Raw genomic sequence first — 13805 nt, 5'->3', positions numbered from 1 at the left:
GATAGCACACATATGTGAACTTATGTAATTGGTCAAAAAAAATTAGATTTCTACTGCTCAGACAATAAATGTAAGAGTGATTTTATAAGACTGGCTTATCCAAATAAGAAACAATCTGCTTGAGATTTGCTGCTATCCCAAAAGCAAAATTATTGGAGTGATGTCCCTTTTTCTCTTTCTTTGATGTCATTATTACTTGGCATTGGGACTTGGAATCACAAAGACCCAAGCATTGAAATAATGAAATCTCTCTCTGCACTTGCTTACAAAATTTGGGGCTGATGTGGTAAACTTTGAAGAGTATTTGGGGTTTTGGATTTTAAAAAAGGTATAATATGAGAATTGATTTAGTGTGAGCTTTTTTTTAAAAAAAAAAAAAAAAGTGTTGGGTGGGGCTGAAATTTGGTTGGTAAAATTTTGAAAAGTGTTTTTGAAGGACAAAAAATTGAGAAGTATTTTACAAAATAAATGATTTTTGTTTTTTGAAAAATGAAGTGTCGCTCTATGATGATGTCACCATTGAGCCACCAATGTGGTGTTGATATGGCATCACTAGCGGCGACCACTAGTCGCCATATGTGTTTAGCAGCCACCGTAGGGCTGCCATATCTTTCTAACGGCCATCTCTTGGCCTTTCAGTTCGTTGTATCATTATCTTAACTATTTTTTTTATTGCCCACAATTGAATATTCATTTTGTTAATTAGTATTTGAAAAGAGTTTTCTACGTTTGAAAAGTTAAAAAGGTTTTTAAAACTTTTACCAAACATGCCCTAGGATTCGGATCCCATTCAATGCATAGGGCTAAGTATTGTACAGGTGCACTACATTTTTTATTGACTGTTTATTTAAACCGAACGGTCCACACCTTGCCAACAATACCAAAATGTCAAAAAAAAAAGTGGGTTTGATGGGATGGTCGAACCACCCATTTAGTCAAGGAAATGGTTCAATTACGCCCAAACAGTCGGTCTCAGATGGTTCGGCCACCCCATAAGAAACTCTAACTTCTTCTTTTCTTTTCTTTTTTTTTTTCACATTTTGACATTGTTGATAAGATTTGGACCATTTATTTTAGTTAAAATGAATGGACTGCACGGAATTTTAACATGTGTTGCCTGAGGTATAGAAAATGGGTCATGTAGGAAGTAAAAGTGTATTTGTGCTTGCTGGGTTGGTTTTACAAGGCATGGCAAACGAAGAAAATTAAAGATTGATTCAAGTATCCTCCTATATATTCTATAATATAAAGAATTATTTATTAGTGTACATTGTATAACAAACCTCGAACAAAATTCTGTGGGGGATATATATATATATATATACCTTCTCCTCCTGACTATATATATATATATATATATATATATAGTTAGGAGGAGAAGGCAATATGAATACAAAAACCTACCACTCTGTCTCTGTTGAAGAAAAGGGGGATCGTAATCAGATTCCTTGGAATCATTTTCTCCAGATAAGTTATTGGAAAGCCAAGAACTTGGCAAATGGGGTTTCGCCACGTGTCATGCTGTGTCCTTTCGGAGACCTATATGTAACACGATAAAAAAAAAAAAGTACAATATTATAAAATATATATGATATTAGAGATGAGAGTTGGTTCATGGTTGGCATGGCTCTCCTTTTCGGAAAGCTAAATCCAAGCATTCAAATCCCCTCCAAAACAACATGGGGTAGGGGTTGGGGATTCGAGATCTCTTAACCTGAGCTTTCTATTTCTTTATCCTACCTAACCCTATCACTGATTATTACTCTCTCTCCCTCTCTCCTTTAATCAAATAATATATATATATATACACTACAACTATTGTGGAAAAGTATCATATGGACTATCGAATCACTCTTGAGAATATTAATGTATCGATGATAATAGCTAATGGATCTATGTCCTGCCCAAGTCGTGCAGAAATGAGATTTAATTAGATGCTCAATCAAGTGTATTTATTTTAAGGGTAAGAAAGAGGCTTATAGTATATATTATGGTGGCTTGAACTTCACAGCTGATAGGTTTGACTTGATCATTTCAAGTTAATTTATTGTGATTTGTTTGCATACGTTAATTAAGTTATAACTTTTGCTTGAGATATATGCAAAGATGAGCTACAAGAAAAGAAAAAGAAAAAAAAAAACTTGGGGGATGCAAAGATCTTGAAGAGTAGAGAGGAAGAATGTCAGTTGGGTCTACAAAGGAAAAGGTCATGATGAATATCCTTAAAGTTTTATGAATTTCATGCAAACATTATTGCTCTGCATTAGTTGTTGGTTTTTGAATGATTAATATTTTCCAACTTTTTTTGGACCCTTCGGCTCACTTTTCTCAAACCCTAATTCCATTAAAACCCACCTTTTCTCAATGGAAGAATATGCATGCATCTTGCAAAAGTGGACCTTAATTGGGAAATTTTCATACAATGGAGGCTGTTATACTCCAACTCTTTGTGCCTTGTTTGAATACTGTACCACTCCCAAAATATCTATATGAGCATTGAGGGTAATTACGTAATTTTATAGATTTCTGTCAAATTAGACGAAAATTAGTAACTGAGGGTCTGAATTAAAATTTTTAGAAACATTATAAGAGTATATTGCCAATTTTTAAACATGGGAGTTCGAATTGAAAAACCTCTGAAACTTCAGCGAGTAAAGTAAATTTAACCCTTGTATATATATATATATTTTATGGACGGAAATTTTATACAAATTGAGCTGAATAAAAACATATGCACGCTTAATTGGTTGAGTTGAATAAAATTCTTAAGTCAAATGGTGTCTCAAATTTCGATGAGTTTAATTTGCTTCAACTTATTTATAATATTATTTATTTGAAAAAACGCTTGCCTTTATTATGTGATAAGAAGTGCTATATATTGAATAAGTATCCACATTTCATACGCCAAGACTGATGTCGTGGCGTGATCCTCAATTCATCCACCAAAGACCATCGAAGACCATGCCACATCAGCTTTAGCGAATGAAGTTGGACACTTATTGGGTATATAACATTTCTCTATTATTGTGCCAATGACAACATCCACACACACGTGAAGCCATGGATGAGTTCTGGCCGGCAGTCCAAGTTAAGCGAAAGTATTGAAAAAGCAAAAGTTAAAAGTAAATTTACCACTGAGAAGTAAGCAAGAGTCCTTCAGCCTTCACCACCATAAAAGAATGGTAATTAAATGGACAACAATGCCTGTTGCATCACATGGTTACCATGAATTTGCTTTAAACAAAAAATGATGCTTTAGCCTTTATGTGCGGTAGTGGCTGAAAATAGATGGAAGAATATGGATATCTAATCATACCCATATGGATAACTTTCTGTCACCTTTTACTATTTTGTTCACGCAATTAAAACTTCTTCTGCAATGTTATACAATTGACATGGAGACATAGGAGAAAAAGACATCATATTTAATAAACAGACAACAACTTCCAACTAATGTGACACATTTTTTATAAGTGTAAATATAAATATATATATATGTTTATTTGTCTCTGCTTTTTATGCAATCTGGAGTAATCTTGTAGCTCAAGTGTTCACAAATCTGCAGTTTCTTCTAACTTCTCCAGTGGTAAAGCTATCTAGGTTTGTAATATTTCCCATTTTCACCATTGAATCAGAGAATTGCTGGAAGAAAGCAATAGGGTCTGCTGCATACTTTTGCACGAGCTGCTTTGTTTCAATCCCAAACACATTTGAGTACATTTCTTGGTCTGAATTTAGCAATCCCTCCCCTTTCAACAGTATATGGTAGAAGGAATTGTCAAAAAGGTTAGGAGTTTCATAGTCCATGGCTGTTATGTTATTGTCTGCCCCCCTAGGCGGGCAAATAGATTTCAAGCTGTTGAGGTGTGACTCAGAGGCTGGATCATGCCCTGAAGTTGCTGCAAAGTCTCCATAGATCCTTGATCTGAAACTGGCACAGCGTGCCATGCCTATTGTATGTGCCCCTGCATTAATGTAGATTATAAGCACAAAAAGCAACCATAGCCCATAGGAGAAAACAAAAACTCTTGTACATTATTAGGATGGTTTCTGTTTCTAAAGCTTAAGTTTAATCATTTACTTAATTTCTAACCGTCTCCTCAATAAATAAGGTCCAATGTAGTGCCTATTTGGGATTGCGTTAGGAAATATAGCTTTCAAAGTCAAAAAGAGATTTTTTTAAAAAAAAAAAACTTAATTTTCAAGTTTTTCTCAAAAATGCATTTGGGTCATTTATAAAGTAAAAAACAGTTAAAGAATTACTTTTGGAGTTTTTTAACAAAATAAGAACATGTTTGAGATTCCGTTAAGGAGCTTAAGAGCATATGTTTTTGAGAAATAGAGCTTTTAAGTCAAAAAATATTTTTTAGCAAAAGCTTCATTTTTAAGCTTTTGTCAAAGTGTGTTTTGACAATTTTTAGAGTAAAAAAGTCAAAACAATTCTTTTAAAATTTTTTACCAAACATGTCAGCTTTTGTTTGGAACAATGTTTTAGGTACTAAAAGTATTTTTTAAGCTCTCTAACGCAATCACAAACAAGTTCTAAGAAGTACAACTGATTTATTTGGTGAAAATTTTCAAAAGCACTTCTATTAACTTTTTCACTATAAAAATGGTAAAATCGCACTTTTAGAAAAGGTTTAGAAAAAGTCTTTTTCTAAAAAGTTCTTTTAAAGTTTCCTAACGCAATCACAAATATACTTTAAACCAGCTTTTTATTTGATACAGTCTTTTAAGTACTCAAAATACTTTTTAAGCTTTTTAACACAATTTCAAATAGACTCTAAATCATGGATGAAACAAAAAGAATTCTGTTTTGAATGTATCATGTGTTAGAAAGGTATAACTTGACTTAATTATCAGTGTTGATAATATAATTAAGAGACAAACCTGCAAGAGCTACCATGTCTGTGACCGAGAGGCCTTGATAAAGAAACTTGGAAATGACAGAGAGCAGGTTTTCATTTGGTGTAGGAAGATTCGAGTCCGACAGTGCATGACTAGCCGTTACAGAATCCTTTCTTCCTAGAGGAACATCCCAATAAGGTCCACCAACCTGCAGCAAACAATTAATCAAAACAAATGCACTCAAATATCCCACTATTAAGGAATTACAGAAGCTCCAATTAACATTTTGGTACGTACCAGAATGACAGCATCCCTTGCAGCAATGGTGAGAATATCTGCACAAGATACAATCCCAGGGCATTCTGATTCAACCTCGTTCTTTATCCTATCAACAATTTCAAAACCTTTTAAAGAGTTTTGGTTTGCTGAAGCTTTCTTCTCCCCCTCTAATGTAATTGTATCGTCCAGCAAAATTGATCCATCGCATCCCTGCACCCATTAAGTAATACCAAAATATCAAAATCAGTATACAGTTAATTGTCACTGTTACATTATCTCAGTTATATGTTATGATGTTAACCTGAACGAAGCAGTCGTGGAAATGTAATCGAAGCATCATGGCGGCATTACGTGGATCAGATTGGACTTCACATTCCATTTGTTTCTTGACAGTTTCGAGCACAGTTGGACAAGTAGATGCGTAATAATCCAACGTTAGAGGAGGATCACTTGCATGCAATCTGCAGGCTCCGAGACTGAAGAAAACTAGAATCATGAATGGAAGATGATCATGAAGGAGCTTTGAATGTAGGAAAAGTGCCATTTTCTTGAGTAATTGGAGAGAATGGGAGAGATGGGTGAGACTGCGAGATATATATAAAGTGGAGAATATGATGTGCATGCGTGGGGGAGCTTGAGTATTTTGTATGAACAACTGTGAAGTCAAGAGAGGATGCAACTAATATTGGCTGGTTGGTGGGTACTCCTAAAGCCAAAAGTAACTTAAAAGATTTGGGCAAGTCACCAAACGGAAATTAGCTGATAACAGCTCATCCTTGCTTTTTCAACTCTTAAATTAATGCTGGTTGGATGGTCTAATTTTAACAGATTATTAGGTTTGATCATCATTCTTTATGCATGGAGATTTAATCATATGTTTTTTTTGAAAAAAAAAAACAATATAATCTTTTTTTGGTACTAATTTTGGCTGATAAATCGAAATTAAAGTCTGCAAGTTTCAGATGTGTCACAATCTGATGCTTTCCACATTAAATGTTTATTCCATTGTTTGTTACGAAAACCTAGCCCATCCAAATTTCATATTGTAGTCAAATTTCACATGACTTTTCTTCAAAAACAAGCATTCATATGCCTTCTCATATTCTTGCCTGCTTTCTGCAGGAGAAATTCTAGAATGACATAGAAGATGTTGAGTCATGCATGATGATCATGGAGTGCAAGATTGGGATAAATCTCACGTGAATTTGACTTAGTCTTATTCAGACAGGCAATTTAATTTTTTTTATATTTTCTTGTTTCTTTTTTCCATTTTTGGTCAGGACCAACGGGATTTCGATCTGTGCAGGAACCAAGAAATCTTTGGGTCTCAAATCTAACTGGCTAGAAATTAGGCCCCAGGCTCAAGCGATCTCTCTACTACACAGTAAAGATTATAAGTCTTGTTATCTTTTCCTGGATTCAAATGTGCAGAGATCAGACTCCTTCCCATGAGTATATCAACTATATCCAAATGCCAAAAAAAAAAAAAGGTTCAAATCCCATGGCCACTTACAAAACTGATCAAATGAATTGAAGTCCTCTTTCCAAAGAAGAAATGATACAAAAAATGAGCATTTCCTGTAAATTACCACCAAGAGAGTCTTTTCTGCATTAATATGTGTGAAGAACAGTAAGGAAGAAACTTATATGTCGGCTTACACCAGCAACCAAGCAACTCATCACCAAAAAATTTACTCTCCATGGACACATCAGACTACAGTAAAGTAAGAGGAAAAAGTCACAAGAAGGTTTCATTAAAATGATCAAAGCAAAGTAGAAATTCTCAACTCAGCAGGATCAACTCTTTCAGTACATTTATTAAACTTTCAAGCAGCTGTTAATTTCCGTACAACAAATCATTTCCCAGCCAGCGAACTTGAACTTAAGGTGGCAAGTTGCATGGGCCAAAATATCAAAGATAAAATGAAACTTGTCACCAATTGCTACAGTCTAAAACCTGCTTCCATATCTGATTTCAAATTGATATACAACCCTTTCAATTTAAAAGGGAGAGTTCTCCAGCATCGAGTTTCTCAATTTAGCCAAATAAAGATATCAGATGTAGACCTAATGCTGTTCTCATCTGCAGGAGAAAGGGCAGGAAAGAATCTCTCTCAACAGAAGTAAGAAGGGGACTACAGATAATGCATGTACAACGAGACACGCTCAAACAAACCCACTCCCCCCCTGCCCCAAAAAATAATTAAAAATAAGTAAAAAGCAAAGAAGAAAAAAAAAGGGAACATATGCAGCAAGTGTTTAGACCTCCCACGCAAGGTAAATTCTTCCAATGTGTTTTACATGAGCATTTTGAGAAATAGATGTTTCTTACCGCACTTTATGCATCAATTTGTTTTTAGCATCTCTTGCTCAAAATGTGGACGACTTTAGATGATATTTGAAAAAGCAACTTCATTCAAAAATTTATTAATAATAATGGTGACTCCAATTCAAACCACATCTGTTCACTAGTTCTTTGTGAAAATGCTAAATAATCATTTGGTTTCTTCCATGGAGCATCTAAATGACTTCTCCCAATTACCAGATTACCTTTGCAATGATCATTACAAAGCGGACACAAATTTTGTTTCTTGGTCAATCTTCATGCTCATCTTCATTTTCAGAATCTGCAAAAAATAAAAATAACCAAACAAATTTTATAAACAGGTTATTATGTATTCATAAAATAGTAAAACTTAGGTTAGGTTCAAATAGTCAAGTTCATTGAAAAATAATTGTAAAATAGATGGATTAAAGGGGACTCAGTTATCCTATGTGCATGAGGATAAACTGCTTAGCCCGTCAGGGATGAAAGCTCCTAGATTACCTGGTAACTGGTTCTGGAGGGTGGGGTCAGTTACCCGTAGGAGTTTGATTAACGGTGAGGATTGTTGTACAGTATGCGTTTGCGACGTGCAATTAATCTGAGTAAAGTTCTCCTACGTTTAGGGTTTAGGAGGAAACTCCTACGGGTAACTGACCCCACCCGCCAGAACCAGTTACCAGGTAATCCAGGAGCTTTCACCCCTGACGGGCTAAGCAGTTTATCCTCATGCCCATGCTACAATTGTTAATGTGCATATTTACACTTGACACAACCACTAAAGGAACACAGATTTCACTCACCAGATCGAACATCGTCACTAAGCTGGCCTCTTGCCTGGATTTGCTTAACAAGCATCCGGTACATCAACACCCACCAGTAAATATGAAGAACAAGCAAGCAGAATAGAAGAGTATTGAACACATAATAATAAACTGGTCCCTCCACTGGGTGTTTTTCCTTGTCCAAGGTCAGAGTAACTTCATAGCTGCATTAAAGGGACAAAAGAAATCCAAAAAAATAGAATTACAAAAATAAAATATCAAGTACAAAAAAGAAAAAATACTGATAAAATATCAATTTTGAAGCACTATTCTTTGGCAACAGTATTTATCTATTTATTTATTTGGAGAAGTCAACAATGCGAGACATCATTCATTCTAATATAAGTTAGAAATTAAATTATACAAACCTAGTACTCCATAGGACCCAGAACGGGTAGTACATAAGGCGCAGTAAGATCCAGGACAAAACAAAGAGAATAAATGAAAAGCTAGCTATCCTTTCAGCACCACTGTATTTGGACATCTTCCCTACCTCCAGAAATACATCACAAGCATCATGAAGAGCCAAAACAATTGAACCAACACGGGCAAACCTGCAAGAAATAGGAGAGAAACATGTTATTGTATAAAACCTAAATATCCCAGATAATTGAATCATTGCACGCACTCAGAGCCATATGTTTTTCTACATGGGCAAGAGGAATAACACACTTATGACTTCAAATAAAGCCATCCCTAATAATTTCTATAGATATGTTGGTAGTACAATTGCTAGCTTGGAATTGTGATTAACAGTACATGACCAAGCTACAAACAGCAGTACATCAAAACATACCTAAAAATGTAAGATAGCACAATGAGAGTGAGGGTTGCAACATGATGACTCATGGAAACCCCAAAGTCTGAACGCCTTGTTTCCCAGAAAATCAAAGCAAATATGGAATATGCATAAAATCCAGCTGTATACATATACAATCCCTTCAATTTCAACCTGAAAGTCAATAATCAGTCAGTATTGACTAAATAAAACAGGTATCCTTCTTTGGTTTAAATTACAAATGAACGCATGGATAGAGCTAAGCCAATGTGAATGTTACATACATCAAAGAATCAAAAGTTTTTTATACATGCTTGGGAAGTCTTACTTAATTTTTTGGTCAGGCCAAACCTGATCTCCTGGTCCCACCCAAAAGTATCTTGTGTTAGTAAACCAAGGCTCATTATAAGTTACATATAAAGCAAGAAGCTCTGCTGAAAGATAATAAATGCATTTCCATGCTGACTCCTTAAATTTTCTTATCTTCTTCCTTCTTTCGCTTGTCTCAACATCTGGCATCTCATCTCCCTTTCCAAAAATGCATCGAGTGGCCAGTTTCTGCAATATGCAGATTCATTGCAGAGACCAAAAACTATATAAATAAATAAATCTCTGGCAGGAGGAAGGGAAAGAAAATATCTGAGAGAGGAAAAAGAAAAAAGCAAAATACCAATGGAGCAAAAGCAGTCACATTCACAATTCCATAATATGAATATATTTGTCACTATGATTTGGAGAAAGAATAAAAAGAAAGTTAAAATGAGGAAGCAATGGAACATGGAGCTATGCATCCACTTTTGTTGTTTTCAAAGTATTAGTTCTCAAACTTGTAAGAATGCAATGGCGCCATATACCAGCTTTTACAATTTTGGGGCATGAACTGGATGAGGTGAGTTAGAAAAAACAATAGCCAAGCTTAGCTCAAGCATGAGCAAAGACTAGTGAAGATTAAGAGAGGAAGAACTTGCAGCAGTATCTCAATTTCAATTCAAACATGGGTTTGATTCACACTCCATGTTCGGAGAACTATTTACCATCCGAAATAGCCTAGTGCTCCATTTGGCCTATTTCATCACAGCATAAGTATGACCTATCACATTCCTAGCTGAAAGAAAATTAATACCAACTGTTCAGTGCATACACTCTCAAAATTTAGGAGAGCTTTCTAGCATACAGCATAGCTGAACAGGCAGTACAGACAGCACAGCCTTTAGCATAAGCAAGAAGTGGATTTTCAAACAGAAGCATATACAATGGTGCTGTAAAAGTGGGATAACAATGGGGAAAAGCATGTTAAATCTGTCAATGACAACGTCCATAGATCACAGGTCAAGAATAAACTAAATAACTAAGCACATTGATCAATAAGAAGAGGTATATGTATATATATATATATATGCTCGCGAGCAAAACCCAGCTTTACTAATCAAGACCCCTGTAAAAGTAATACTAATTTCAGAGCTACTTAAAGACTTAGAAACACTTTAGTAACAAAGGGCTTTATAAAATGGCAAGACTAAACAAAGGCAGATAAATGTGAATTTTAAAACAAATACTCCCATGACAAATGAAATATTCACCCTTCTGGCCAGAAGAGACACAAAAAGGTGACCATGCCCATCAAGCATGGAACAAAGCAGATACAAATCCATGGTACAGATTTGACAAACTGCTAAGAAATTGCTACTCGTTCCCGTGAAAACCATTCCATTTAAATCAAATTCTTCTCTTTCCTTCTCTAACTAACCCAAAAAAAGGAAAACTAAAAGACAGAGTTAACTACCGAAATGGGGAGTCACAAAAAAGCTTTAAACAAGCTTCTAAGACTATAACAAAAGCTGCACATTTATTCACCACGTATCACTGAATCCAACTAGTATTCAATAACCAAGTATGCATATAAACATGAATAATTTCTTCAACATGTAACGGGATAAATCAAGTAGATTAATAGAGGGAATGTAGACCTTTAGATTCATAGAGGCAACCTAGACCTTTTGACAAACACAAGGTTTGAAGATAATTTTCTGCATAGACTCCCATTATTCCATCACACTTTAGAAAAGATTACAAGACTTCTGCACCGTAGTGCTTCAACTAATTAAAAGACTCTGACTTAAATAGATAAGTACGACTACTTTCGTAACATTCCTTCCCCCTTAACAAGGGCCTTTGTCCCCAAGTTCCTAGTGATTTCCATCTTCCATGTCTAGCACGACCACTAATCAAACATCAGCACCATTTTTTTTAAGCTAACTTGGCTAATTGCAGTAGCCAATTTATTCCAATATCTCCACTCTCATCAAGTACCATTCAAGCCACCTTATGTCAAAACTTATCTCTTCAAGCCACAAGTGACCTTGGAAGACTCTTTAAAGCTTACATTTCCTCTTGTGGCAGTTCGATTGGGGCCATTTTTTTTTCAAAGAAGCACATCAACTTCAGCGAGAGGACTCCTGCATCTGTTGCTCTTGCATTGGGAAAACGACTTGAACTAACTGTCATCCCATTTCACGTTTCTTCCTTTTTTTTTTCTTTTTTTTTTTCTGTATTTTTCTTCCCCTTTCCTTTCTCTGACTAGATCTACTCAGCTTATTCTCTTTCTAGGTGGCCATTCATTTGGTGGTTCCTCTTCCGCGAGAGGCTATACATGGTGGTGGTGGGGCTACTCAATCTAGGCTCAGGGTGGTGGCAGCGGTGGTTACGATTGAACACGAGGTGGGAATGGTGCTCCTGTTTTGGCTATGCACGGTGATGAACAGCCCTTCACTTCTTCGTGAATTTTCCGTCCCACCCAAACATGGAGTTGCTTCAAGATTGGCAATGCAACGTGATGACTGAGCAAATTGTGATGGGGTGATGGGTCATACGACTTGACAAGGTTGTGGGTGTTTTCGGTTGGTTGGGTTTCCAGTGGTGGCAAGTTGGATTAGTGTGGGAAATTCAATGTTTTTTGTGATGGATTTTCAATGTGGTAGAGTGGGTGGTTGGGTATTTTGTTATGAGGAATACGATGGCAACACCATTTGTGGGTGCTCCTAGCACTAGATTCCATCGTTATTTCAACTAAACAATGATCTAATTTGGCTGAATAACTGTCTAATTTGACAGTCGTCTCATAAAATTTTTCTGTGATTTTTTGCACGAGATTGATGATATAGTTCAACTCTTAATCTATATGATCAAGACATGAATTCTCCATAACTCATGTGGGTTATGGAAATTTCTTAAACACGTAACACGATAAATTGAGTAGATTCATAAAGAAAATTTAGACCTTTAGATTCATAAAGAGAACCTAGACCTTTTGACGAATACAAAGGTTTGAAGATAATTTTCTGCATAGCTTCTCATTATTCCATCACTCTTAAATAGAAAAGATTACAAGTGGATATAAACTCCTTATGGGAGATAGACTCTTTGTTACACGCCGGTATCATATTGGGAAGAGAGAAGTAGCCACATAGAGTGGACAGTTTATAGAAAAATACTCATGGGTGCTATGTCTCACATTGTTTACTTACTATGTCAAATTGGGCCTTATAAGGGATTATAGAAAAAGCTTCAAATTGACTAGTTATTTTAGGGTGATTGCGCAGATGTGACTAGCGCTTTTTTTTGGGTTGTTACACTCCTGGACTCCAATAAACTCCTTTTGGGAACAAGACTTCTGCATAATTTCTTAAACACGTAAGGGGATAAATCGAGTAGATTCATATAGAGAACCTAGAACTTTTGACTAATTCAAAGTTCGAACATAATTTTCTACATAGCTTCTCATTATTCCGTGGCACTTAAATAGAAAAGATTACAAGTGGAGATAAACTCCCAATGGGAGAAAGACTCCTAATTGACATGGACTCCTATGAACTCCTTATGGGAGATAGACTCCATGGTCTCCTACTCTAATAGATACTAATTACAAGACTTCTGCACAGTAGTGCTACAACTAATTAAAAGATTGACTTAAATAGATAAGAATGACTACTTTCGTAACATAAGCACAAGTCATCCTATAAAAATGAAGAACTTATACGGGTCAATCAAACATTTGATAAATAAAGTACTCGACATTCCAATAGATTGAAAAGAGAGGCAATCCCCTGATAAAAGACAATGCAAACCGAAAATAGATAAAAGTCAACTAAACTTTATGAGCTTGTATATATATATGAGAGAGTACCTGGAAAATGAACCTGTCGAGGAAAAATCGAACAGAGGGGAAGAAGAGAGCAAAGAAGAGAAGGATTGTGAAATCCTCATGTGCCGGGTATGATTCTTGCTCCCAAGCGATGGACCTCAAGGTTTCGGTCAAACCCATCTCGGATTATCCGTCAAAGATTCAAATTTTCTTGGGAAACAAACAGTCACTAGCTGTGGATCACGAGTGCAAGCAGAGACATTCGTCAATCGTCACTGTAGCAGAGAGTTTTCGTTGAGCTCAAAGAGCGTAGATGAATTCGAGATCACCCAGTAACTTTTGATTGCTTAAGGGCTTGGAGGATTACCCTTGATGTTTCTTTGAACTTCAGAGGTACCACTACTTTTGAGTGGACGAAATTGCCGAGTTGAGAGTTTTTAGAGTAATTAAGCGAGTGCTGAGATCGTGGCCGTGGGCAAAAAGATCCATCTCATCCAGACCGTATGGTGGTGGATCTCGGGACGCAGGAATAGTTGTAGAGGTGCCACGTGGCAGTAGATGGGTTGAGCTTGAGCCTGCGTGAGGGATAGGGAGAGTAGCCATGAGCATCGT

At 36.0% G+C, this 13805-nt stretch overlaps 2 protein-coding genes across 4 annotated transcripts; both read right to left on the bottom strand.

The window, feature by feature from the left end:
• Positions 1 to 3332: 3332 nt before the first annotated feature.
• Positions 3333 to 5677, bottom strand: LOC132179609 (Peroxidase superfamily protein). The gene is made up of 4 exons (XM_059592352.2): positions 5429 to 5677; positions 5146 to 5337; positions 4891 to 5056; positions 3333 to 3965 (listed from the first exon to the last, which is right to left on the bottom strand). The coding sequence occupies exons 1-4, from the start codon at positions 5669 to 5671 to the stop codon at positions 3544 to 3546; spliced, it is 1023 nt and encodes a 340-aa protein (XP_059448335.1). The 5' UTR covers positions 5672 to 5677; the 3' UTR covers positions 3333 to 3543.
• A 1238-nt stretch (positions 5678 to 6915) lies between these two features.
• On the bottom strand, positions 6916 to 13790 carry LOC132177738 (ceramide synthase 1 LOH3). 3 transcript variants are annotated; one of them, XM_059590181.2, is made up of 7 exons: positions 13236 to 13790; positions 9381 to 9610; positions 9071 to 9226; positions 8643 to 8828; positions 8254 to 8438; positions 7678 to 7754; positions 6916 to 7210 (listed from the first exon to the last, which is right to left on the bottom strand). In XM_059590181.2, the coding sequence occupies exons 1-6, from the start codon at positions 13371 to 13373 to the stop codon at positions 7723 to 7725; spliced, it is 927 nt and encodes a 308-aa protein (XP_059446164.1). In that variant the 5' UTR covers positions 13374 to 13790; the 3' UTR covers positions 6916 to 7210; positions 7678 to 7722. The 3 variants fall into 3 exon arrangements, with proteins under 3 accessions (XP_059446164.1, XP_088371585.1, XP_059446163.1); XM_088515459.1 differs by lacking the exon at positions 6916 to 7210 and adding an exon at positions 10087 to 10157 and having other exon boundaries at positions 7520 to 7754; positions 13236 to 13324; XM_059590180.2 differs by lacking the exon at positions 6916 to 7210 and having other exon boundaries at positions 7520 to 7754.
• Positions 13791 to 13805: the final 15 nt, after the last annotated feature.

This window comes from Corylus avellana, chromosome 4 (assembly GCF_965113065.1).
Source record: "Corylus avellana chromosome 4, dhCorAvel1.hap1.2, whole genome shotgun sequence".
NCBI classification, from domain to species: Eukaryota; Viridiplantae; Streptophyta; class Magnoliopsida; order Fagales; family Betulaceae; genus Corylus; species Corylus avellana.
This window is presented reverse-complemented; position numbering and strand designations above follow the sequence as displayed.

Excerpts from the sequence above, each read along its gene's own strand:
- LOC132179609 (XM_059592352.2), bottom strand. The coding sequence starts at position 5,671 with ATGGCACTTTTCCTACATTCAAAGCTCCTTCATGATCATCTTCCATTC. Across the intron at positions 5,057-5,145 it reads CAAGGGATGCTGTCATTCTG|GTTGGTGGACCTTATTGGGA; the intron begins GTACGTACCAAA and ends TGTTTGCTGCAG. Across the intron at positions 3,966-4,890 it reads AGACATGGTAGCTCTTGCAG|GGGCACATACAATAGGCATG; the intron begins GTTTGTCTCTTA and ends ACATTAATGCAG.
- LOC132177738 (XM_059590181.2), bottom strand. The coding sequence starts at position 13,373 with ATGGGTTTGACCGAAACCTTGAGGTCCATCGCTTGGGAGCAAGAATCA. Across the intron at positions 9,227-9,380 it reads TGGCCTGACCAAAAAATTAA|GTTGAAATTGAAGGGATTGT; the intron begins GTAAGACTTCCC and ends ATTGACTTTCAG. Across the intron at positions 8,439-8,642 it reads TGGGTCCTATGGAGTACTAG|CTATGAAGTTACTCTGACCT; the intron begins GTTTGTATAATT and ends CCTTTAATGCAG.